Source organism: Paracoccidioides brasiliensis (genome assembly GCF_000150735.1).
Source record: "Paracoccidioides brasiliensis Pb18 unplaced genomic scaffold supercont2.15, whole genome shotgun sequence".
NCBI classification, from domain to species: domain Eukaryota; kingdom Fungi; phylum Ascomycota; class Eurotiomycetes; order Onygenales; family Ajellomycetaceae; genus Paracoccidioides; species Paracoccidioides brasiliensis.
Genome location: NW_011371372.1, coordinates 245169 through 269325, shown reverse-complemented (window position 1 = coordinate 269325; position 24157 = coordinate 245169). Strand labels below are relative to the sequence as shown.

Below are 24157 nucleotides of genomic sequence, written 5' to 3'. Positions count from 1 at the left end.
ATGGAGAAGAGCAGCACGCCGTTGATTCTTCCCCTCACTGAACGTGCCTTAAGCCACGCAGCCCATGTACTCAGAAAGTGCTCATCCATTGTGAGTAGTGGGGTTTCGAGCAGTAGGTGGGCTCAATCCAAAAACCATCCCCATCATATTGGAGTATCATTCGTACCTTTGTATATGTTCCTACTCGATGATGCTTTTCTAGTTGGGGTTTATACTGTGGATTTTGAAAGTGCATCGGCTAATACTTTGAGCAGCCAGCGATCCCAAAACAACTTCTAGCGTCGCGCACACGTCGAGGAAGCCACGGTAGGTTCCTATTGCCAGTATCCCGTCCTGCTCGAAAATTTGCTAACCGGAAACGCAGATGAGGGTTCGCTTCCGCCTGTTTTCAAGGTTTGGGTGGATGTTACCATGGAGAACTTGCTTGATCAAGAAGATACGGACAGGAACTTGCAGATTACCGTGCTTGACAATGGGCCAAAGGTGAGAAGATATAACCTGTTGAGGAATAGAATTCTAAATCCAAACTAGGTGGTCTCTCTGGGGACTTTGCTCTCCGACGGCGGAAAGACTCGGGAAATTCGGGGGACGTATCTTCTTGCAAACCTCCTTGAGGAACTTCACCTGACCAAGGGGAAACGCGCATCAAAGGTGATTCACTTTAGCGATGTCTCCGAAGACCCAGTGTCTCGTATAAACCGTAAGATCAAGGAACAATACTGGAGCAATTTGACCAGACGGCTGGATGAGTCGATGATCGAGGCTGCCGCGCCAGATCCCAAGGACTGGAATGAGAACCCACGACCACGGATTTACGTTCCATACGGCGAAGAGAGACTTTATAACTATTACTGCAAAGTTTCGGAGAGCAAACCCCAATTGAAACTTCAAGTTCAATATCTCCCTCAGGGAGAAGTTACAGGTGAATTTGTCCATTCCCTCCGGGACCGGCCTGGCTTGCTTGCGCTTGAAATGGACTATTCGGACCCGGAGAAACCGCGAGGACTGCAGTTTGTTGTCCCTGGTGGCCGGTTTAACGAATGCTATTATTGGGACAGTTATTTTTCGTGCCTCGGTCTCCTAGAAGCGGGAAGGATTGACCTGGCGAAAGACATTCTCAGGAACTTTATATTCGAAGTGAAGAATTACGGCAAAATTCCAAATGCAAATAGATCTTACTACCTCTGCAGATCGCAACCTCCGTTCCTTACAGATCTCGCGGTGCGAATTTTCCAAGCCCTCGACAACAAATATGAGGCGGATGAGATTTTGAAGGCCGGAATTCTAGCTGCGATCAAAGAGTACTTCACTGTTTGGATGTCTGAGCCGCGGTACGACTCTGCCACAGGGCTCTCGCGGTTCAGGCCCCCTGGTGCAGGTATTCCCTTAGAAGTCGAAGAGGGGCATTTTGATGCGGTCCTTTACAAATATGCCGAAAAGTACGGCTGCACAATCCCCGAGTTTATCAACAAATATAATGCTGGGAACTGGAATGAGCCTGAACTTGATCAATACTTTATGCATGATAGAGGGGTAAGAGAATCAGGACATGACACATCGTGAGTCTGTTTTTTGTTTCTATCACTAACTTCGCTCCACATTATCTGTACACTAACCCCATCTATCTAGGTACCGATTCGACCAAGGCTGTGCAGACCTCGCTACTGTGGACCTGAACTGTCTTCTATACAAGTATGAAACTGACCTAGCCTGGGCTATCGAAACTGTCTTCAACGATAATCTTCCCGTCCCAGCCGAATGGCAGGTACCAGGCATGAGTGGCCAGATCGAGACGTCTTCATCCTGGTTTCAACGTGCCCAAAAACGTCGGGAACGTACAAATGAATACCTCTGGAATCCAGAAAAAGGCATGTACTTCGACTTCAACACTAGAACCCACCAGCCCACCACGTATGAATATGTAACAACCCTCTACCCGCTTTGGTGCGGCATTGCCAGTCCTGAACAAGCTGAATCTCTCGTTACCAAAGCACTACCCAAATTTGAATGCGTCGGCGGCTTGAGTACAAGTACTGAGAAGTCGCGGGGCCTAGTTAGCATGCCTCACCGGCCTCCGAAGCAATGGGATTTCCCCTTCGGATGGGCGCCGCATCAGATACTGGCCTGGGATGGACTGAAGCGATATGGATACACTCATGAGATGGAGAGGTTGGCGTATCGCTGGCTGCAGCTCATGGTCAGGGTTGCAGTAAATTACCATGGAGCTATTGTGGAGAAGTATGATGTGACGCAACTAGATAACCCGAGCCAGGTAAATGCGGAGTATGGGAATCAGGGACTAGATTTTAAATATGCGAATGTTGAAGGGTAGGCTTTTCCTTATCTTGGTTCTTGCTGTTATTTATTGTTTAAGTTGCTGAAATAGTTTTCCACTACGGCTCGTATCATGCCAATGCTGACCTTTTATAATGTTACAGGTTCGGTTGGAGCAATGCCAGCTTCTCTTACGGGCTGTCACTCATCAAGCACCAAAAAATTATGGTGAAAGCGCTGAGCCTTTGTGTCCCGTACGATGATTTGCGGATGGAGACCGTCCATCGTTGACAGACACACATATACACACTCTGAGAGTTGTTGAAATCATAATCATTTCTGAGTGAAATATACCCCGGGAAATACACCTGATGTTTTTGACGGAAAATCTAAATGCATGTATCTTATTGCTGTTATGCAACACGCGACCAATACAAACCCATATTATGAGACGAATGACAGAAACCGGCACTCTTGTATGGAGATCTTGGGAACATCATCTCGCATTTAAAATTTGCGCTTCTATCCTGGAATGATTATTTTGTTCGGTTATTTTGTGGCTTTATATCTGTTTTGTTCCTTTGATTACTATCTCGTTTCCATGCTTTCTCCCATACGTATAAATTGAAGCGTTATACGCAAAAATATTAACTACCTTATGACTCGACGAATTTAGAGAGGTTGGATCTATGATGGCATGGAACTTTTTATGGCGCGAATATGGAGGAGAAATTCAATATAGGACATATCTGCGTAAAATAAAAGGAAGCCATATGCCGAGAACAAATTCCGGAAAATAAAAAAAATCATCAAAGTGCAAATGTGAACGGTAAAATTCCGATAGTCCTTAAAAATCCAAAAGCTAACTTAAATGGTAGTTAAACGAAACCAAGTTGAATCAGAGGTTAGATACCTCAGTTTTGGGTAACAAGATGGTCTTGATGAAGCTCTTCAGACGGAGATGATGACGTTTTGAGATCTTTGCAGACCACCATTCGAAACCTATCCTTAAATGGTTCGAGTAGATTCACTAAGCCATCTTTCTGCGACTCGCCCAAAACAAGGGTGTTTTCTATATCGGTATCATCCCCTTCGCCCCCGCTGCCGGTATCAGCAAGCAGCTGTTCCAGTTGCTGTTGGGGGTCCGTAAGATAAGCTAACTGCCAAGGGTGGATAGCGATGGAGTCACAAGCGCTGAGTTCAAAACGAAGCCTGGCAGGCTGAGTTTTCGAAAATCGATCTCCGGCAAGGCGCCAGTCAACGATGGATTGGAGAAACCGTCTAGCCTCAAGGGCTGAGTGTGATCGGGGTGAATTTGAGGAGGGTGGAATTGGAAACGAGGAATTCTCGTGATCTACGTTTTTGCTCTCTTTTCCACCCTCACCTCCGTTGAACTCTGCCAAGAGTAGAGCTATGGTTAACTGGAGTTTTTGATTCAAGTCGGTAGTATTTCTCTCGCTCCCCGTCTTTTTACTTCCTTCCTCTCCAATAACTAGAACTTGTTGTCTTGCTCTCTTTCTTGTATCCCCGTCAGTTGTTGCTGCTGTGGCGATTGGTCCAGTTTGTCGTGTGATATTCAAACTCATTCCACCAGGTACTCGCTCCGTCACCCACGTCCCACCAACTCTGGACGAGAGCTTGCCATTCACCAGCATTCTGAACTGTCGATACAATCGCTCCCCTGGTTCTCCCTGAGTCACATATACGTGAGACCAGTTCCGATCACAGAGAGCTAAAACTGATAGATCGACAATGCATGACGGTATGGGCCGCACGGGACGAATGAGAGTGTCATAGTTGAAGGCCTGGTCGTAGCCTATTAAAATGACTCGAATATCCACATTATTGATGTAGGTTTTGCCTGGTAGGGTATCTAGTTTTTCCTGTTCGTTACATATTGAGGAGATGAGAGTGTATGTGTTGACAAAAAGCTCTTGCACGCTGTAAAGAGTTGATTCTTCACATCCGGAGAAAGTGCGCTGGTTTTGCCCTATGTTATATTCTAGATATGGAAGTGCTATATCGATGGATGCATTTGTGGAAGAGTTGGCTGAGAGGCGTTTGAGCTTTTGCACCGCGGCCTTGATGGGAGGACGGTAGGCGGCGTTGAGGGTGGCGGGGGAAGAAGGCTGCGGAGGGGGGGGAAGTAAGAGAAGGGCGAATGCCCGAGGAGCATTATTGACCATAGTTTCCACCCTGAGCTTCAATATAGGGCCCGATGCATAACCAAATGGTAGCCATTTACAAAAGAACGAGAAAGGAATAAAAGGGGAATTAAAAAAAAAAAGGCCCTTAGACAAGCCGCAGCGCGGGGCTTGCGACATCCTGAGTTAGGTTTAGCCAGTCATATTGCTGCAACAAGGAGGGAGGGGTAGGGGATGTTGCTCTGGTTCTTGTTGGAGCCTGGAATGCCTGGACTTCGGGGAGGCTTTAGGCGTTCTTGGGGGCCTGTCTCGCCTAACAAGGGCTGATTTTTGGGGTTGAACCCATTCCCTGCTAAAAAGTCTACCTCCCCTTCTGGTGGCGCTCTCCAACTCTACGAAGGGCAGAATGTATATCAAAACGTTCTACCGACATGGTATCTCACTACGGCAAAGTCACTAACTAACTTGACGCATCAAACTGTCAAGAGTGTTGGGGTAGAGATTACCTCTTCAAATAAAATTCAGATATCACAATGTTGTTCTTGATGACCGTGATGACGTTCCATTCTTGTGTGCCGTTCCTCGTCAGAACGTACTTCAAAGATTTCAAAGACATGTTTTGGTTGTGATAGGGGATCCCGAGGGTGTCATCCCAAGAGCATGGCCTAGCAACTCAATTTAGAGCCCCTTTCTGTGTGTGATGCTGCTTTTGCTACCCTTGCTCAACACCTCTAAAATGAAGTCAGCGGTTATCTTTATATATATCAAGATGTCACACACGAGCTTTTCCTACTGTGAATAAACACTATTTATCATCTGAACATTTTTTCTTCTTGCTTTTAAGTTATTTTGTCACAATGACTATTGTCTCCTGCAATCCTTCAGTTGAAAAGGGTTTGAGATGCTAAATGATGATAATAAACAAAGTCTTATAGCTCAAAAGGTCAGAGTTTGAGAAGTTTGTAACTGTTGCTTAAAAGTTACAAAGTATAGATTTACTAATTAAAGTATTTTATTTGATCTGATCTTACTATTAAAAAATCTATATCTAATAGATTTATACAGCTATTAAAGCTTTTAAATTTACAGTACTAACTTGAAAAATCTAACAATAAATGTGATTAAAAGCTTTTTATATTAAGATTTTAATTAAAACTATAATCTCAGTAAAACTTTCTCATAGAAGTTTAATTTTAATAGATTTATTATTATTGTTTTCTTTGTAATTTAAAGTATCAAATAAACAATATACTAACTTTTTATAATTTTACGTATATTTATATAATTTATTAGCAGAGATATCAGTAGATAACTTTTTTAAAAAAAATTTATAATATTAATATATTATAAATAAAAAATTATTGAAAAAAAATTTCAAATTTTAAATTTTTATAATTGTGGACAGTTAGTTACTATTATTATTAAAGTTTAATATTCATAACTAGTCTTAAACTATAATAGACAGGTACTAGTTAAGTGTTCAAAGCTTTATAAAAGTATAATCTCTATAAAACTCTTTTAATAATCTTTAATAATATTTAGAAGTTAATCAAAGTGTATTTTACATCTCTAGTCATTTAGTTACATAAAGCATTTTGAAGAGAAATTTATAACTATATACAAATCTCTACTCTCTTCTCATGACTGTTAATATGTAGACATTATTTATTAAAATAAAATATTTATTTTTAACTAACTTTTCTTTTATTTCACCTCATCTTAATTAAAAGAGCTATTATAGATAAAAGAGAATAAAAGATTTAAAAGTAATATTTAGCATTTTATATAAAATAAATAAAAATAAATAATTAAAAAAAGGTTTTATATATGTAAATATATAATAATTTACTGCTAAAATAGTTCAACATTTTATTATATTCTCCACTGAACTCTGTTTCCGCTCAACTTCGTATCGGAGAGAAATAGATAGCATTGAGCAAGATGGAAGCGCAAATCAAAATTTCCTACCAATTGTCTCAAAGAAATAATCAGTATGTCTCTTGCAATTGTTGAGAATTCTCTTCAGATCTGTGAGAGAGCGGGAGCAGTTTCAGATCTCTCTATGGCCCCTCAGTGTGGGGCTTTCAACTTCTTAAGTACACGCTAACTAATAAACATTGGAAAAGGCAACCAATAACTAACGTTATTAGCAGATAGCTAATTGGGGCGGCATCGTAACCACAGAAGATTATGCAAGGCGAAATCTGATACATACACCCCATTTGTGGACATGCCTTGGGCTGCCTCAGTTGTGTGCCTTTGGCTAAAAGGCGACTTTTAGTGAGCGTGTTGCAAGGTTCTTCCAAGGTTCCCGCCCTTTTCCTCGAGGATTTTACAGGATCAACGTTTGTGCTTACGAGATGGTAATCCTCTCAACTTCTTCATGCGTGCTAATAGGTACTGGAAGCAAAAGGAGACTTTTGGGGATGAGTTGCAACTGTAACGGGGAGGCCTCCCAAGGATATATGTCTGTTATGCTCGCCAGTGTTAGCATTAAGTCGGAAAGCCTTGTCCATAATAATATAATAATAGTATCATTCAGTCCACAACTTCGTACTCCCGAGGCTCTATTATTATTCCATCTTCCATCAACACGAACCTTTTGCATTAGCTTGTCACTAGGGTGCTGCTCAATTTTGTTAGTTTCTGTTTCTCGCTTCAACATGAACACCCGTCAATCCCCGTTGTTTGAGGCTGTGAATCAGTCAGGCTGAAGCCTGAAGGGCGCTTTAACATACGGGGCTGGTAGCAGTTCAAGTGGGCTTAGAGTTCCCTGAGTTGTTTTATTCCTCCTTTGATCTTCACGAACGCATCTAAGGAAGACAGAACTTCCTCTGAAAATGTTTGCAAAGCATGAACCTTTGCGCATCCTTGATATTTTAATTTTCTCGTGAATCCTGAAGGTCGGATTTACAGCTGAAGAGATTGATTCCTTGAAAGATGGCTACTATCGATGTGGTAGAGATAACGGATGCGACCATTGACACTGTCATAATCCATGAAAAATCATCGTCTGTTCTATCCAAATCTCCCTTTTTTTTTTTTTTTTTTTTTTTTTTTTTTTTCCGTCGACGATTCCGATGTCGCTGACACTACATATAGTGACAACGGAGAAAAAGTCACGATACGAACAGATGCAATGCTACATAAGTTTGACCGTACAAGGGCTGCCCATGCTGCAACAGTGGAAATTGTACCCAAGGCACGAGACAAACGACATGCTGCAACCCTCAGCTCTATCCGAAAGCTACACGAGGAACGAAGTAGCAATGGGATGAAACACCTTCTTTTCTCTGCATTTTTCAACGGATATTCGAATCTCCCTTCGGACCAAGACCTTCACAACTTGGCTTTGTGTCAGTTTCCTCCCCGGGCTCTGCTCAAGGCGCAAGTGTGCGATTTCTATCCAAATCATGCAGAACTACAGGAAGTTCTTCTTGGGGATATTGAAGTCCGTACGTGTCTAACGTTCTATATCGTTGCAACAAAGAATTCGATGTGGATGTATGGGAAAGTTTGCTGACTTTCCCAAGAGTGGCAGAATAAGCCGGAGGGTGCTCAAGTCCGTTGGATGTAAGACAAGTTTGATATTTCCTAATTTGCTCAATAACCATCACAATAGCTAACAGTGAAATAGACATGTCCCAGTTGGCAGAGGAATTTATCATTCTGTGAGTGGGGTATTTCGTCCCTATCGACTGCTTTGCTGGACATACGAGCTGAAATAAAAACCATTCAATCTGCTATAGTCAATTGAAGACCTATTTCGACATGCAAATAGCCAGGAACCTCGTCCATTTGAAAATGCTGGCCATGTTGGCTTTGCCTACGTTGAGCTCGATGCCTTGAATTTTCGGCATCGGGTGGAAATCGAGGACCTTCGTGACACATATTGCATCCTCTCAAAAATGGAGCATTTGTCTGGATCAGAATTAGAGGCTGACGGTGATATCTCAACTTCAGACGCCTCTAAGTCACGAAATCGACCTGATCCGCTAGACTGGGAGTGTCTTCGGGGTGATAGAAATGCAAGTCTGCGGGGTGATTTAGAATGGCGAGCAGATCATCTTAACACCGACCTCACATTCTGGGAACTGGTTGCATCCGACATACCCTGGCAAATCTCAGATGGGCTTCCAATATGCGCGAGCGGGCCCCTAGGTCGAATCAAGCCACTCATGAACAGCTGTGATTTTCGAGTCCTTTCAAGCCATCCATCATTTCTTGACGCCCAGCTCGTCCGAAATGAGTTCCGGTTTTTCCATAGACGTGATGGTTCGCTCTTTATCTTTCCCCATTGAAATGATAGAGCTTAGCATAGGCTGATAATTTTAACCAGGATTTCTCTTGACAATGTCTGCTACAAAAGGCATCAATTACCTCGATGCTCGACTACTAGAATATCTCCGACAGTCTCCTGATGATATTCTACTAAATCCAGGGGCTTCAGCTGTGGGACAAACACTGAAGGAGTTTGCTCATACTGGGACAAGCACGTGGGAAAAGCCAACTGCTGAATGGCTGGTGGTTCACCTCGCCACTGAAATCGGTACATGTCCACATAATGACACCCTTGGCCATAATCAGATTTCGATTGTGGAAGCATACCAAAACATTCTTCGTGACCTTGTTCGTAGTAGCGAATCTCGCTCTGTAAACCCCTATTCGTGCATACTGACAGGAAATTTTCAGAAACTGCGGACCTATGAACCCTGGAGGCGTGATGAGACCGTGCGTCTGACGAGGACATTCTTGCAGTGCATGGAGGAGATCAGGTTTATGGCCAAGATGTTGGCGTCGAGACAAGACTTGTTTACCCGCCTGCGTAAAGATGTTGAAATTCACGATACAGAGGACCGAAAAAATGACGCCCCGCATAACCCTGACGGCGAGTCTAGTATACACAGGGTTGATTGGGCTCTGGGCAAAATCCGCCAGCAACGGGATGATATTGGAAATATTTCCAATGAAATCCAAAATTCCATGAATGATGTAAACCAAAACCGTTTCTAGCACCTAAGCCTCCTATTTAACCCTCATACTTCACCCCATTGGCTAACCTCTCCACTCCCACCAAGCTCCTTCATCTCCGCACCATCGAGCAAAATGAACTTACTATCGTTCGCGACAGCCAACAACGCGCAATCATGCTCTTTACCGCTGTAACTGTAATCTTCCTCCCATTATCCTTCTGCACCTCCTACTTCGGCATGAACTTGCAAGGCATCTCAGACACCTCGCGCTCCGAACAGTACTTCTGGTATGTTTGTGGGACTGCGGGGTTCTTGGTCGTCAGCATTATTTCTGTGTATGCATTTTGGCATCCAGTCAAGGATCACCTGGCGGTCATGCGAGAACACCGGAAGGCGAGACGAGAAATGAAGGCTGAGAGGATAAAGAGACTGAAGAGGAGAATTTCTAGTGAGCCTGTGTAGGATTGGAAGGGCGATGGCAACATGTGTGTACATACGTATATATGTGTAGCTTTGTAGACTTTTGGTTTGCATGTTGGGTGACGACTCTCTAGAGTACCTGTACCTTTCTTTTCCTTGGATAAGTGCAGTCATACATACCCCCTTAGCTTCTTGCATCCGCAGATATTGACAGTACCTCCTTACTATGGCTGTAATATTTCAGCTAATTATAATATAAAAAAAGGGGGGGAAGAGGGATGGATCCTCGGATGAAGTCAAAAATTAGCATACAAATACGTAAAACGTGAGAAAATTAGTCAGTTACTTGGAGGGGGCATTATTATAATAAGATTTTATTGTTTTGTTTGATGTTTTACGTTTAACTTTTGTTGATAGATGCCCAGTTCCAGTCTAGCAAAGTTGGGAAGAATTAAAGTTGTCTCCCGTCCCGAACCTTAATTTGCGGGGCTCTTATCGACCCGAGGTGGGTCCGTTGGCCAATTAAAGTTAAGGTTGATCTACAGACTTGGTCGCCAAAATATAAGGGTTAACATATATTTAGAGATATACATTTTAACTAATATTGGGAGAGAGAAAGAAGAAGTGAAAAGTGTGAAAATCTCGGAAAGCCTGAAACGCTTCATTCTCAAGACTCTGGAGAATTTTACTAGAATCCACGATGAGAGTCGGGGTAAAAAAAGGCAAAAGTATTTTGTGCATTTAACTTATAATTCTTATCATTTCTGGGGAACAGTGTTCCACGCTATCACTAGATATGTAAAAAGCCATTCTTATCTATTGTTACTGATTGCAAATAGAAGTCCTCCGAGCAACTGCTTTATAGTGGAAAATCAAACAAAAGGTCAATTTTATATTAGATGTAAGTTCCATTGAACATTAGATTTCAGGGTTCAATTCATCCCCCAAAAGTATCAATATTTTTTACCTTTGAAATAGTTAAGATACAGCTCCCGAAAGAGGAAAACACTAGGCTATTTTGATGATAAAATCACACTTGAAACAAAAAGGCAAAGAGATTAAAAAACGAAAAAGGATAAACGAATGTAAGTTTCGGAAATATGTTTTCGCACTTGCTTGCTTCTTTGAATTTTTCTACCGTCGATTTCAACTCCTCGCTCAACCTGACAAATTTTGATACGTCATGTTCTAGATTCCAGCTCATTCCGGGTATTCGTGGTATTCTCCAAAGCACTAAACTCCTAATGTGCAATATGATCGCTGATGTGGCAGTGCAAAAACGGAAAGTGGGTATATGTAAATGAAAGGAGGGATGTGGTCGTTTTATGAGGGTATATGTGAACGGAACAAATGAAAATGCAAAGAATTGCTAATGACAAGATGGTATGATTGGGAGTTGTATAAAAGCAAATAAATGAAAGGAAAGGAATGCAAACAACAATAAAAGCAAGATATATGTACAGTGCAATGCCACAGAAGCACAGCTGTTCCCATTCATGGAATATTCCGGTTGCCTGAATTACGACTGCCAAGGCTTGATTGATGGTAAAGTCAGACTTCCATCTTCAAAACGATCGCATCGTAGATAAAACTAGGAGCACCGGATGGACTCACACCCCATCTTCTGGAGAATAGATTAAGGGAGCCCAAACTCTCCAATGCAACAGTCCAATATGTGCCAGACGTTTTCCAAGGCATTGTAAATCGGGGATCTGAGGCAACGACATGTGGTCGTATGATCGCCCAAGGTTCTGCGAGTCGGCCACACCAAGTGCTGTCATTGACCAGAATTGTTCTGCAAACTCGATCGTAATACTCTGCAGATCTTGCTGGATACAGTCGCGAATGTCCCAAAACTGAGCATCTTTGAACCACAGAAGTGAACGAAGCATGCTTGATGCAAAGTCAATGGTACTTTCGTCTGGATATGTCGCTCCGCAGTGACTATCTTGCATCATATGCGCAACTCGTGCAATTTCTAGAGCGATGTTGGGTATGTTGCCTCGGAACCGATCTATCGTGCAATTTCCTGGAGGACGGGTTTCCACTGATTGGTAGTCGCCATATTTGAGGACCGATAGTATGCGAGATTGCAGAGAGTTATACGTTGAAGTGCAGAAGGAAATCTCTCCATATATCCTTCTCACCGCTGCGTTAAACACCTGGTAACATACTTGAAGTAAAACGAGCGTCTCGAAATTATCCTGAATATTGCATAATCTATCGATATCGAATTGGAAGGTTTTGGGAAACAATTTTGGCGAGCCGAACGAGCACAGAATACTAAATAAGCCTTCGAATAAGACCTTAGCGGATTCGAAATTATTGAGAACAAGTTGTGGATTGTTCTGGTACCGTTCTAGGCGTCGATATCCAAGATACCAGTCCCTTGCATCTTGCGCTTCTCTGAAAGTCCTGGGCGATTTTTTCATGCTGAAGTGGAAGTATTTCGTCAGATACTCAATTGAATCTTGTATCAGAAGTACCCTGAAGACGCGTATCTGATGATTTGCCACATCCTATATTTCCATAGGGTCAGCCTTTATAGGTTTTAGTGTAGAGAGTAATCTACCGGCTTACCAGCTTCATTGATTCGAGAATCGCGAACAGCTGTTTCAGACCTTCCGCGATTTCGTTCATATCTTGCAATTGACAACCCGTTTGAATATGTTTGACCATTTCATCAGCCATATGGTCTCTCATGGGTGCACAATGGGTTTTCAACAAAGTCGCAAGCCATTCAGCAAGTCCAACCAAATTTAAGACTCCTTTTTCAATCTGCTTCATAAGAAACGAAATGTCCAAATTTTCCTCTACGCATTGGCAATCTCGTTCGGGAACCAAAGTCAATAATATTTCCCGCAAAATATCAAGCATTTTTGGTAGTCTTGCTTGAAAGACCTGGTGGATTGGAAGTGAAGAGTCGAGGTCGAGAGAGAAGTTGATGCTGTGGCTGGTGCAAAAGGCATATATCGAAAATTCGATGGCGATCGCTCGCCAATACTCATCTGCCACCTTCAGCTTTGCCGGGCCACCCACTGGTCGAAAATGAAGATCCTTATCAAAATTAACATCCATTCGAAGCTGGGTGTTTTTGATAATGGACTCCAGGCTGAGTTCGCCGAGCGAACATGCTGTTACAGGTGGAAATTGCCGGGCGCGACGGAGTAGTGATGCTTCCTCAGGGGGGAGCATCATATGGGCTGGAATAAACATGATTTTGCCGTACGTTCCAGTAATTAGTGAGTGCGATGATGGATGGTGTTCATCACTAGTGCGTGATGGTACTCTGGGGAAGCTCTCATTCATAAGAGAAGGTGAGTGATTTCCGCGTGGAGAGTGCGAATCTTGATGGAATCCCCCTGGATTCTTCTTGGGATTACCATTTGAATCGTTCACGATGTAGTATGATTTGCTGGACACATCTTCACCTTCCCGACGACTTCTTCTTTTTTCGTTCTGCAAACCCATCTCCATGTGGGAGAAGATACCAAGGACGAGCTCTTTCTAGAAGAATGTGGATGGAATTCGATCCTGGCCCTTGGAAACACAATTTTCTTTGATGATTGCCAATTTTGATGAAATTGATAAGTTTCTTTGGCTGCATAAAAATCTCTAGATTCCTATGGGAATTATAGCATATCTATTTCCTAAGGAATTGGTTAATCAGTCTTGTTAAGATATTATAAAAAATATGAGGGTTTTAAAAGGCAACATATGTGAAATGAAGGCGTTTACGTACAGAACAGCCTGAAATTGTGTTGGAAAGTTGGCTTGACGTGCGTTCTGTGGTTTGCGGCGTGTGCAGGGCGCTGCAAAAAAAAAAAAAAAAAAAAAAAAAAACCAAAAGATAAACTAGCAAACAAAAGCAATCACAAAATCAATTGAGCATATATTGGAGAGATTATGTCAAGAAGGAATTTCTGTGTGTGATTTGGAGAGCTCTTTGTGTGCCAACAAGTAGGTATTTTAAAGATTGTCTGAAACTCGCGATCTGGTTATAGAGCCGAGTTTAACAAAAAATGAAAACGTCCGTCGAGAGTTGCAACTCTGTTCCCAGTTTGCTTGGACATAAAGTGAGGCTGCCAGCCACGCTGAAACCTTGCCTACTAGTAATTGTGACTACCGGGGATCATCCAATCTGCTGACAATTCGAATGGATATTCACCAAGTCCCAAGTCCAATTCTCCATTATTTAGGCCAGCGAGAACATGATGCACGAGGTATATCTTGATGCTGTGGCTCGCCCATATTAGTGGTAATGCGGCAAACACATGCTGGAATTGGCATGCTTCCATCACCACAATATCATGGATGTCCTTTTGTGGAGCAAGAACTCGGCGAGATTCCCATTCATTTTCATATCTGTCAAAATTTAATAAGTTGTGGGCACTGCAGAAATGCTGGGAGGGGTTGTGTCGTGATCAAGGAATCCAGCATTGAACATTCCAGTGATATGGACACGAAATGGAACATGGCGTAGATGTGCTGGTACCCGTCAGCAGAGCGCGAAGATCAAATCGATATATTCAGTTGAGCTGATGGTCGCGACCTGTGGCTTGTTGCAGGCAGCGGTCAAGAATGTTGCTCTGCATAAATTGTTCTGTCAGCACAATGATTGATCGTCAAGATGTCGACATGCCCTGCGCTAGAGCTTGTCATCCGATTCCTTGGTTTCGTTTGAATTCCTCGAGCATGGGGGTATTAGTTACTTGAGGCGAGATTCAAGATCTTAAATACCGTGTAGGCCGACCACATTCAAATTCTTTGTTCACCTCTTCTTTTCATGCCAATGGTGACATTGGGCTCAGTAACCTTGTTGCCCAGGTCAATTCCAATGCAGCCTGTCACAGAATCAACTCTCAGCTCTTTGCCATCCCAAGTCCAGTGGGAAGGTATTTCCAAGACACGCGCTTCGTATTAGGGACATGGTGGACTTGATCCTCTCTTAAGTGTCTGTCGTTGTCCACGGGCTAGTAATAAGAAGCCAAATATATCAACAGGGCATCAACTACCCTCTTCTCATCTTGAAAACGGCTAGAGTGGAGGGCAAATTCCATGAGTTTAATCTTTAACCCCACAAGATGGGCTTGGGCTCAGCTCACCTGGAAAAGCCGGTAAGCACTACGCTTGGCCGTCCTTGTCTTGTCGAGGAACGCGAGATGCAAGTTGTTGCGCAATGATGCAAAAAACCATTCCGGCATTTTAGTTGCCGATTTCAAGAGTAAATATGACCGGGCGGTCACTGATTGGCTTTCGTGCGATTGAAGTAGAGACTGGATGTTCCCAGCGAAAGATCTAGCATTTCATGTTTTTATTTATTTATTTATTTCTTATTTATTTATTTATTTTTTCCACTATTTCTTTCGTCTCTCATTGGGTAACTAACGAAAACACACGCCCTCGTGTGTCTGTCACAGGGGACAAAGAACAGGAGTCAGGTAATGACCTGGGGAGCATCCCCTACCTGATAATCCTAGAGAGACCCGGCATTTGGTTGATCTACTTATTATCTATTTGATTTCTTGTCGACTGTCCTCTATTTGGCCAATAATGCCATTGCAAGAAAAAGGGGTACAACAAGAATTTCTGCACAAAAAGAAGAACTGGAGAGTGGCGCAAATAATAGTGGATTGAAGGAGACATGTCGTCCACTAATGACGTGGGTTGGTTCTGGGATATAGTTACAGGAATCCTCAAATCGGAACGGGAGAAAGGCTCGCCTCACTTTGTATTCGTTTTTATTCTTCTCCTGTATTTTTGGCAAGAAAACATCCTTCTCCGGTCCTTTGCTGCGCAAGATTCGGGACTTGCTATGCACACGAATAAGAACACCCACAGCGCCCCAACAACAAAAAGTAGTATATTCAAAAAGGGGCGCCCCAACCACCAAACACAAAATGATTTGAAATAACCTTTACCAGGGCAGAAAAGTAACTACTTCCCGCATCGAGGTAAAGTAGGGCGTAGAGCTAGGGCTGAACTATAGATTCACGTGACTCTGCTTCCCCTGAAATCTGCACTGTCGCATCCCACTTCCGTTCGACTTGAACATGATGGCGATGGGCCTACTGCGTGTGCCTGGATGCTCCTGACGGCCTTTGATAGATCCTTTATCCGTCGCAGACTGTGAGATTCTATAACATAGTAATATCTTTTTCAGCTGGATGCAGCTACTCGATCGAGGGCCTGCGGTGCCACTCGGTGAAGGCTGCTGAAGATATTCTGACAGATTGGTCTGACTTTTGTGTTCGTTTCGACAAGTTTTACGGGGTGTGGTTGTTGCTGTTATTTTAGCCTTGATGGTTCCAAACTTCACCTCAGGCTGTTCTTAAATTTTGAAGGGATCATCACTCTCAGCTGCCGAGAACGCACCTCACGGACGCGTTTAAATATGATCACGAAGTCAACGGATTTTAGTTGCGGATTGCCCCGCTTGAGGATGTTGAAAATGATCTAATCTAATGCATCCATACTACCATATGATTTGCAATCTTGTATCACTAAGTTGTTGCCCGTTTCCAGCGTCTTTCGCATGGATGATGTCATTCCGAATTGCCAGGTGACATCCCACCCGGAGAAAGCCATTCAAAAACGTTGGGCGATCCTGTAACGATTGCATGCCTTATCGAACTTCCTCCATGTGGAACAATATTATCATGTTGACCACTGATTCTAGACAGCGAGCTGCTCACAATTCAGCCATACAGAGGAGTAATGAAGCTTCTCCCCAGATTTACTGCATGGAAAATTGCCATGATATGCTGTGCATATATCTGTAAGGGGGCAGCAAGTTATGTGTCTCTAAACCTCGTTTAGAACAAGAAGAAATTGTCTGCCGAAGTAGTTGAAAATTGTCAAGTTACAAGTGTTTATTAAGGCCCTGTAGAGTCTCTAAGAAATGGACAGTCCCGGGCTATCAATAACACCAAGGGAATTTCACCCATTCCGTTCCCGGCCATTCAAGCACGGCTGCGGTCGTTGATCATTCTCCCAAATGCCCTTGCGCGGGTATCGCAAAACCTCTGTCGGCTAGAAAATTCGTGTCAGCTGTTACAGCGAGTGCTATTGTTTTATTACCAAATCGCCGAAGGACGACGTTACCATCCGCTTCCTGTACAACATTAATGCGGCATTCCAGGATTTTGAAGACTAAACCATTACCTAGTTAGTTACTGTTCTCTGCTCCCAGCGACTTCGAACGAACTCATTTTCAATTGCTCAGTTCTTCTATTGCTCTGTGTATATACCCCACGCCGTTTTTCCGATGTGGTAATGGATTACCTATTCCCCCCGACTTCTTTTTTACCTGCTAGTCGGAACGTAGATCTATATGGCACGGCTCGGCGATTTCTTCTAGGAAGATGGATCATCCGACATGCCTTGATATTTCTCTGTTTATGCAATCCGGTAACGCAATGCATCACCATTTCCACGTCGCATCCTGAATTCCCCAGGGGAGTTGGATCGGCAACGTCGGCACTTTATTCATTACTTCAAGCGGGTAGGTTGAACTCATAACTGGCGAGATTTCGAAGATATGACTTTTTGATTTTCTAGAGATATTGGAGATGAGTTGCTTTCTACAATCATGTCCTCGTGGTCCCTATTAATGCTCCCCGAACTGGGACAAAAGCCGGATTTCTCAATTCATGGTGACTGACCTATTGAGACCTGTATGCGGTGACAGAGTGTTCTAAATGCGTAATATATCCTATTATTATATATTTTCGGAGATTTCCAATATCCGTTTCAACATTAACGGCATTTCCAGGATCAAAGAGCTTCGATAGAATTGATTCTCCACTCCCGAATCTCCTTCAAAAACCAAGCAGTGGTCGCAAATTTTGTGTTCGCAACGTTAGTTGGCTTCTACCCCTCTGCCTTGGAGCAGAGAGATTGTTTAAACTCTTCTAATTCCTGAAGATCAAGCGCGATAAACTGGGAAAGTCTACTTTTCGTTGCTTTCATTTACCGGGGCGGCTCAAAATTTACCTGTCCCCAGAACCCGCAACCATACAGGCAACGATATATCTCAATATAGAATTGAATCTCTTCCAGGGGCCCCGGTATTCCTTCTTAGTTATGCTTGCTCAATCCTGATAATACCGGGAATAGAAATGGGGAGGAGAAAGATCTGTTTTCTGGCTTCATGAAGTTGAAAACCACAATTATGACGAAAACCTCATTGGTGAGTTATTGCACTTGGACAAGCTATTACTGTTTAAAGGTGACCCAGAGTGTTCCTCTCTCATCGGTGCGCTAGCAGAAAGAGGCCAGCTTGTGTTTACTGGGAATAATTCTGTACCTACTCCAACCCTCTATTCGTCGACGAAGTTGGTAAATGTGTTGTATATTGATCAGCCCGTTTGTATTGGATTTTCCACTTCGAGCAGCACCAAACCAATTTCTACAAATGAACAGATCATATCAACCGTTACCCGTGGCTAACGGCCTCCTACCGCGAAATTTCCCCATCTTGTAGAAAAGAAAACTAACCTGATTGGAGAATCATACGCGGGGATTTTCCTGCTCTATCTCGCTTCTAAATCTTATCAAAAGAATTCGATTTCTATAGGATGTGGCATCTTCTGGAAGAAACGCTGCCCTGGCGGATGTTGCGGTAGGAGAATATCTAAAAAAAAAATAACGAAACATCCAGCCTTGGTATCTCCCAAGATGTTCTTGATGTGTTTCTTCCGCCGACCATATTAGCAAATTTGATACCGTTTTGGACCAAGCAAACAAATACCCGCCTGATGGTTTGTCAAAAGCTCCGGGGAACCCGGAGAATCTTAATTTTAAAGCGAGAAGAACCTCAAAAAAGCTCCAGCGGACAGCAATACTGGTTCAATGGCGGAATGTAACATCTTCCCGACGAGCCCTAATGATGTGATGAAGACGATTTTGAATTACACCTGTTATGCGCCATGTGCAACGTTCTCCACTGCGGCGGACTAACCTTGAGACGCGCTCTACTTTGGCACATGACTGCTTTATTAAGATCAAGTACGATTGCAGTAGAATAAACCCCCTTGGCCGGAACCGGGCAGATGTCCCAACGTCGTTGCATGCCCCACAATCCTGCTTCGGTAACAAGGACAAGCGGCAAAGCCCCACCAGCATATTCTATCACGTCAGACCTGATGTCGATCCACAATATCTCCACTCGCGTCTCTAGATATGCTAGTCATTCAAACAATTGCCGTCGAAGTCGTACTGCAAAGCATGACTTGGAGTGGTCTTAAAGGTTACCAGAGGCGGCCCAGGATGTCTTTCAGAATCCCTAAGAACGGTGGCAGAACTATGTTTGAAAATTGGTCTATAGGTAAAGCGGTGAATAGTAACTAACAGAACAGGGATTTGCACTGAGGAGCGTGGCTTGACATATCATCTTTTCAATGAGGCGGGACATGTGGTGCCATTTGATCTGCCAGAGGAGATGTTTTGGTATATCTAAGACTTCATTAAACAGATCAGCCTCTTGGGGAAACACAGAAGGATAGCCTAAATACTTTCAATTTCTCTAGGCGAGCGTATTGGAATGTGTCTATTTCTTACCTTTCCATATGGAACTTCGGGCAATAGAACTGTAATAAGCCAATATCTAGCTACCTCTTCTCATCGTTTTTTTCCATGCCCCACAGCTCCTTTTGTTCTTTCATACTATCACACTTCCACCCACATATTCAATTCACAGTCTTGTACCTATGCAAGTGTGTATGGGCAAATGATAGATTCTCAATCCTGCCAATGGTACGAATGATGAGTCCATTGCCCACCACTCAAAATTTCAACACGAGCCAGCCCTAAAATTATGACCTTAGGTACGGAGTACCAAGAAAAGAAAAGGGAAAAAAAGAAAGTAAAGGAAAGGAAAAGAAAGAAAGAAAGGAAAAGAAAGGAAAAGTGTAAAAGATGAGTAAAATACAAACATTACAAGGGTATGCAGCCTTATTTTTCCGATGAGAAATTTCAATGAAATAGAAATATAGCAAGATACATTTAGATAGATTAACTCTAGCCAGCGCTGACGTGTCGACTGGTAAACATGTAACCAAAATATATTGACTATTTTGGTGCTGCTAGGTTGATAAAAGCCTAAACTGCAATTTAAGGGTGAAGAAGAAACAGAAACAGATGCAATCGCTCTAGTACAGTAGCACGAATGAGGTGGATGGAAACGGCGCCAGAGCCCAGGAACAAATGCATATATACTAGCAAGCTCAATGGCATGGCATATATTAAGAAACTGCCCCCGTATACACCCCTAGCAAATTGTTCCCAGTTGCGTATGTTCCCTTTACGTTTTCCATGCGCAATAATATTGAAAGAAATTTAAAAGGAGAGAAAACCAGCAAAAAAATTTGTTTGCCGTCTTCCCATTCCCCAACCTTTCCCGGTACTTTAGCCCTTCCCGATATCACAATTCGAAACGGAATAGTTAAGGCAACAAGGCAAAAAATAATAAACTCCAATAGAAGAATTTCCCCGCCGCAATGCAAATGTTCGCAAGAAATGGCAATAAACAGGGGCATAGGTGACAAAAAGGGGGTGGATAAAAAGACAACAGCAAACTGTATTTTCATCAATTGATCAACCAAGAAATTATTTTGAGATTTGACAAAGTTACCCGAATAGAAACGGTAGTAAAAATAAAAGAATTTAAGACATAGCCGTTGAGTGACAATGCCATTGAAAATGTTAATGGAGGAAACATAGTAATCATAGAGTATAGTTCGTCCGTATAATAACTCAAACATGAGAAGAATATATACAGTTATACAGCGACAACTGTTAGATGAGGCAAATAGAAGGAATGGGTGAGTTTACATTATCGACGGAGGAACATGGGAGCCGGATTGGCCGTATTGAGCAGAGAGTCCGCCCTCTGAAACACATCACCCGCGAAGAATCGGTAACTATACGCACTCGCAGCTGTCGATGGTACCGTTGCTTGAGCTGCGGGACCCAGAGCGGCACTTAACGGCGTTGCAGGCATTGGCACGGACTGTGGCGATGATAATGTTGTCGCACTTAACGTTGATGTCGAAGGATTGGCATAGTGCTGGATATGGTGAGCATGAATGTGGGGCGGATAGATTCCCGTCGGATTGGAAGTGTTTAATTCAGCTAGGTAAGACCAAGGAGAGGCATCAATTAGACGACCAGCTTCCCTGATTGCTCTTTGCACAGGGCGAAGCGTAGCGACAATTTCTGAGTTGAGCAGGCCGTAGCCTTTCGCCTCCCGCATATCCGTTACCAGCTCAATGAAAGACTGGATTAAGGTTTTGCAAAGTTGCCAAAACTCACGCTGATTACGTATTGCGCCAGCGGGCTCTTTCAATTTCGTATTTGAAAGTCTGTGGTGCAGGGCTTCCGAAACATCATTGCAGATACGACAGCGATATATTAGCCTGTTCCAAAGGAGTCGTAGTCCTTCTGGGGCACTGTTATCTTGAGCTGATTTAAGGAATATCGCAAATCGTTGAGCAACGCCAGGGAGAGCATGCAGCGCGGAGGAATATGCAGATTGAAGCTGGCTGAAGATCTTTTCAAATATTCGTTCCTCTTCAACTTCGTCTAAGCCTGTTAACGGGTTAATGCGACTAGGAACAGAACTGTTGACTATGCCAAACGTTTCACCGGATCGCGGAGTATTAGCCAAGGACGATGGGCCTGAAGTTAAAAGGGTATTAGATCTACTACTTGATCGACTTCGGTCACCAAAATTCAGCGGTGACAACGGGACAGATGGGAGAGTGTAGGGTGGATTGAATGAGGCTGGAGTAGGGTTAGGGTTTAGCGGCTGATTACTCGTAGTATTTAAATTGGTAGCAGCGTTCGGGTGCACAATAGTTGTATTACTGCGTAACCTCCTTGTGGGTGAAGGTCGGTCTTTAGTAGGTGTTGCAACAGACTCGCCTATATCACCAGATGGCCCTTCTCTTAGCAATTCCGGGAAGGGAGAAACGTCTTTTCCGGAAGAGTTGGATTGCTGAGAGTGAACGTCAATTCCAAGGTGAGAGCAAGCATTCCGAAGCTCAGTCAAGCTCCCAAATATCATAAGAAGTAGCGAACGGAGGTACCTAGGATCACTAAGTGAAACAGCCCTGCTGACATTGAGTCGAAGTTGAGTTGCAACATGTATATATGCCATGATGCAAGTTTCACACTCGCGTTTTACCATTTCGCAAGCTCTCCTTGCCCCTTCAGCATCCTGTAAGTCAATTTGCTCTTTTCTTTCTAGAGCGTCATTCAACTGCTCCAGATGAGTCGAGGCATTGTAAAAAACAATCTCGAGGCTATTTCTTCTCGCATCCTCACCCTTGAGAACATTGATCAACAACGAAACATGGGGGTGAATTTGGTGAAGTGCATACAGGATGCCCTTTGCAACCTCAATGATTGGCTCCTGTGTTCTCACTTTGACTTTGTGTTCCGGAAGGCTTGACATACGGTGAACAAAGCCATCTTTTAACTTTCTTCTTTCTCTCGGACTGCCTGGACTGGATGAACTGCTACCCCCAGCTACCAAGCCACCAGATTTGGATTTCAAAACGGACCCATGACTCAAACCGCGTAAATGACTACTACGATATGGTCGTACTTCGTCGAGCGTTCCCAAGTCAGTATTCTTGCGACCGATTAATCCAATACGCTTATTTCGAGATGCGCCAGGGCCTTGGATCACCCCTTCGCTATTACTTCGATACCGCTCACTAGCGCCCGAGAACGGCATAAATCCCGAGCGCTGGTTTGTGCCGTTGTGAAAATTACCGTTCTGGACGGATGCAATTCGGTGATGGGACCGCGTCGGAATTGGAGGAGGTCTGGAGAATGAAGGAGACCTGGAAGAATGCGCCGATTCAGAACCATTTGTCCTTGGGATCACTGGGAATCTGTTCCCACGTTTTAAAGGTTTCGGAGTATCCATCAGGGTTTCACTGTATGACATGTTATGAGTGTGGGTTGCTCGCATACCTGAACAAGAGTCACGTACCTGCTCTCGCTTCCGGCGTCAAATTCGATGTGTGACACAGGCTGTCTATGTTTCAAAAATCTTTTTAATTCCGCTGTAATTGCAGTTTCTTTCTCATTATCTGTCATCTCAAAAGCAGAAACATCCGCTTCGTTGAGTTCCAGGACCCGTTTCAATGGGTACTTTAGAGAATTCCCGGAAACCTTCAAAACTTGAAGCTTACTCAAATCTGCCAATTCTGTCGGTAGATCATCGAGGAGGTTCTGCATGATGGAAAGAACTCGCAGTGACGTGAGGTTCCGAATTTCTTCAGGAATTTTAGGAATTTTATTGCGGCTAAGATCCAAGATTTCGAGAAAAGTCAAACTTAATACCTATAAAGAATGAGCTTTGGTATTTTCAGAGGGTGAGGGTTTAATAAACTTACACCCTTAGGAAACTGCGTAAAGTTATTCGCTCGAATATTGAGATAACGAAGGTGGGTACATTCTGAAAACCGGTACGGTATATGGTCAATGTGGTTATTGGACAGGGATAGCCTAGCGAAGATTAGCATAAATTTATACATAAAAAATATAGGTGTACATATCGACCACAAAAGGCGAAGCGGTCTGGTCTAACCTCGCGACTTCATCTTTGATAATATCCGCCATAGATTCCGGAATCCACCCAATATTGGAATGGCCCAGGTCAATCGTCAGCTTCGGTCTAACCACATCATCGACAGCCTCACTGCCCGCCAACGATCGTTTCGTTTCCTGCAAGCCATTTTCCACTGCTCGCTTTGTGAGCTCAAGTGTCTCCTCCTGGCTGAGTAGCTTTTTGTTGGGTTGGTGACGGATCTCCCCACGAAGCGAGGGCTCAAGAGGAGCGGGATGTGTCGAGTGGTAGACCGACTCTTTCGTGCCCTCGTTTGTGTCACCGCGATACAATTGAAGGGGCCGGACAGGATCGTCAGTACGGGTCATGGCGCTCAGCACTACAAATCAGTTCCCGGAGGAAGAGGGAGACGTCTGAAAATGGTGGGTGAGCTGTGCAAATTGGCCACCGTTGGCCGCCGACTCCTTCGCAGCTAGGATTAAAATTTTACATGCAGCATAATAAGGAAGTCATAAATTCGCAGCTCCAGACAACGTTAAGTTTGACATCGACGTTGCTTTGGTTAATATTTGGCTAATAGAGAGGTTGAAAGAAGAGAGTTAATAATAATCCTGAGGCTCAGCTAAGAGATCTGGAAGACTTAATACCCCATTATCGGAGCCCTGTGACCAATGGAGGGAGTTAAACAACTGGGGCGTTGGTGCCAGACAACCAAGAAACTCGTGGTCGCCAATGGACAGGACAAACGAGACGAGCGCCAATCT

The 24157-nt window shown here is 43.5% G+C and overlaps 5 protein-coding genes across 5 annotated transcripts; 2 read left to right on the top strand and 3 right to left on the bottom strand.

Annotated features, from left to right (window-relative positions):
- Positions 1–2565, top strand: PADG_08316 (uncharacterized protein; the record flags this gene model as incomplete). Its single annotated transcript, XM_010765264.1, has 5 exons — positions 1–90; positions 280–483; positions 532–1559; positions 1630–2328; positions 2439–2565. 5 exons carry the CDS (start codon positions 1–3, stop codon positions 2563–2565), a joined length of 2148 nt encoding a protein of 715 aa, XP_010763566.1.
- Positions 2566–3188: 623 nt separating this feature from the next.
- On the bottom strand, positions 3189–4460 carry PADG_08315 (uncharacterized protein; the record flags this gene model as incomplete). Its single annotated transcript, XM_010765263.1, has 1 exon — positions 3189–4460. One exon carries the CDS (start codon positions 4458–4460, stop codon positions 3189–3191), a length of 1272 nt encoding a protein of 423 aa, XP_010763565.1.
- Positions 4461–7358: 2898 nt separating this feature from the next.
- Positions 7359–9853, top strand: PADG_08314 (uncharacterized protein; the record flags this gene model as incomplete). Its single annotated transcript, XM_010765227.1, has 8 exons — positions 7359–7429; positions 7521–7873; positions 7952–7991; positions 8056–8089; positions 8168–8693; positions 8758–9047; positions 9111–9410; positions 9497–9853. The coding sequence occupies 8 exons, from the start codon at positions 7359–7361 to the stop codon at positions 9851–9853; spliced, it is 1971 nt and encodes a 656-aa protein (XP_010763529.1).
- A 1568-nt stretch (positions 9854–11421) lies between these two features.
- Positions 11422–13288, bottom strand: PADG_08313 (uncharacterized protein; the record flags this gene model as incomplete). The annotated part of the gene is made up of 2 exons (XM_010765262.1): positions 11422–12330; positions 12392–13288. The coding sequence occupies 2 exons, from the start codon at positions 13286–13288 to the stop codon at positions 11422–11424; spliced, it is 1806 nt and encodes a 601-aa protein (XP_010763564.1).
- Positions 13289–20645: 7357 nt separating this feature from the next.
- On the bottom strand, positions 20646–23761 carry PADG_08310 (uncharacterized protein; the record flags this gene model as incomplete). Its single annotated transcript, XM_010765226.1, has 4 exons — positions 20646–22758; positions 22815–23167; positions 23221–23332; positions 23415–23761. The coding sequence occupies 4 exons, from the start codon at positions 23759–23761 to the stop codon at positions 20646–20648; spliced, it is 2925 nt and encodes a 974-aa protein (XP_010763528.1).
- Between the last annotated feature and the right edge of the window lie 396 nt (positions 23762–24157).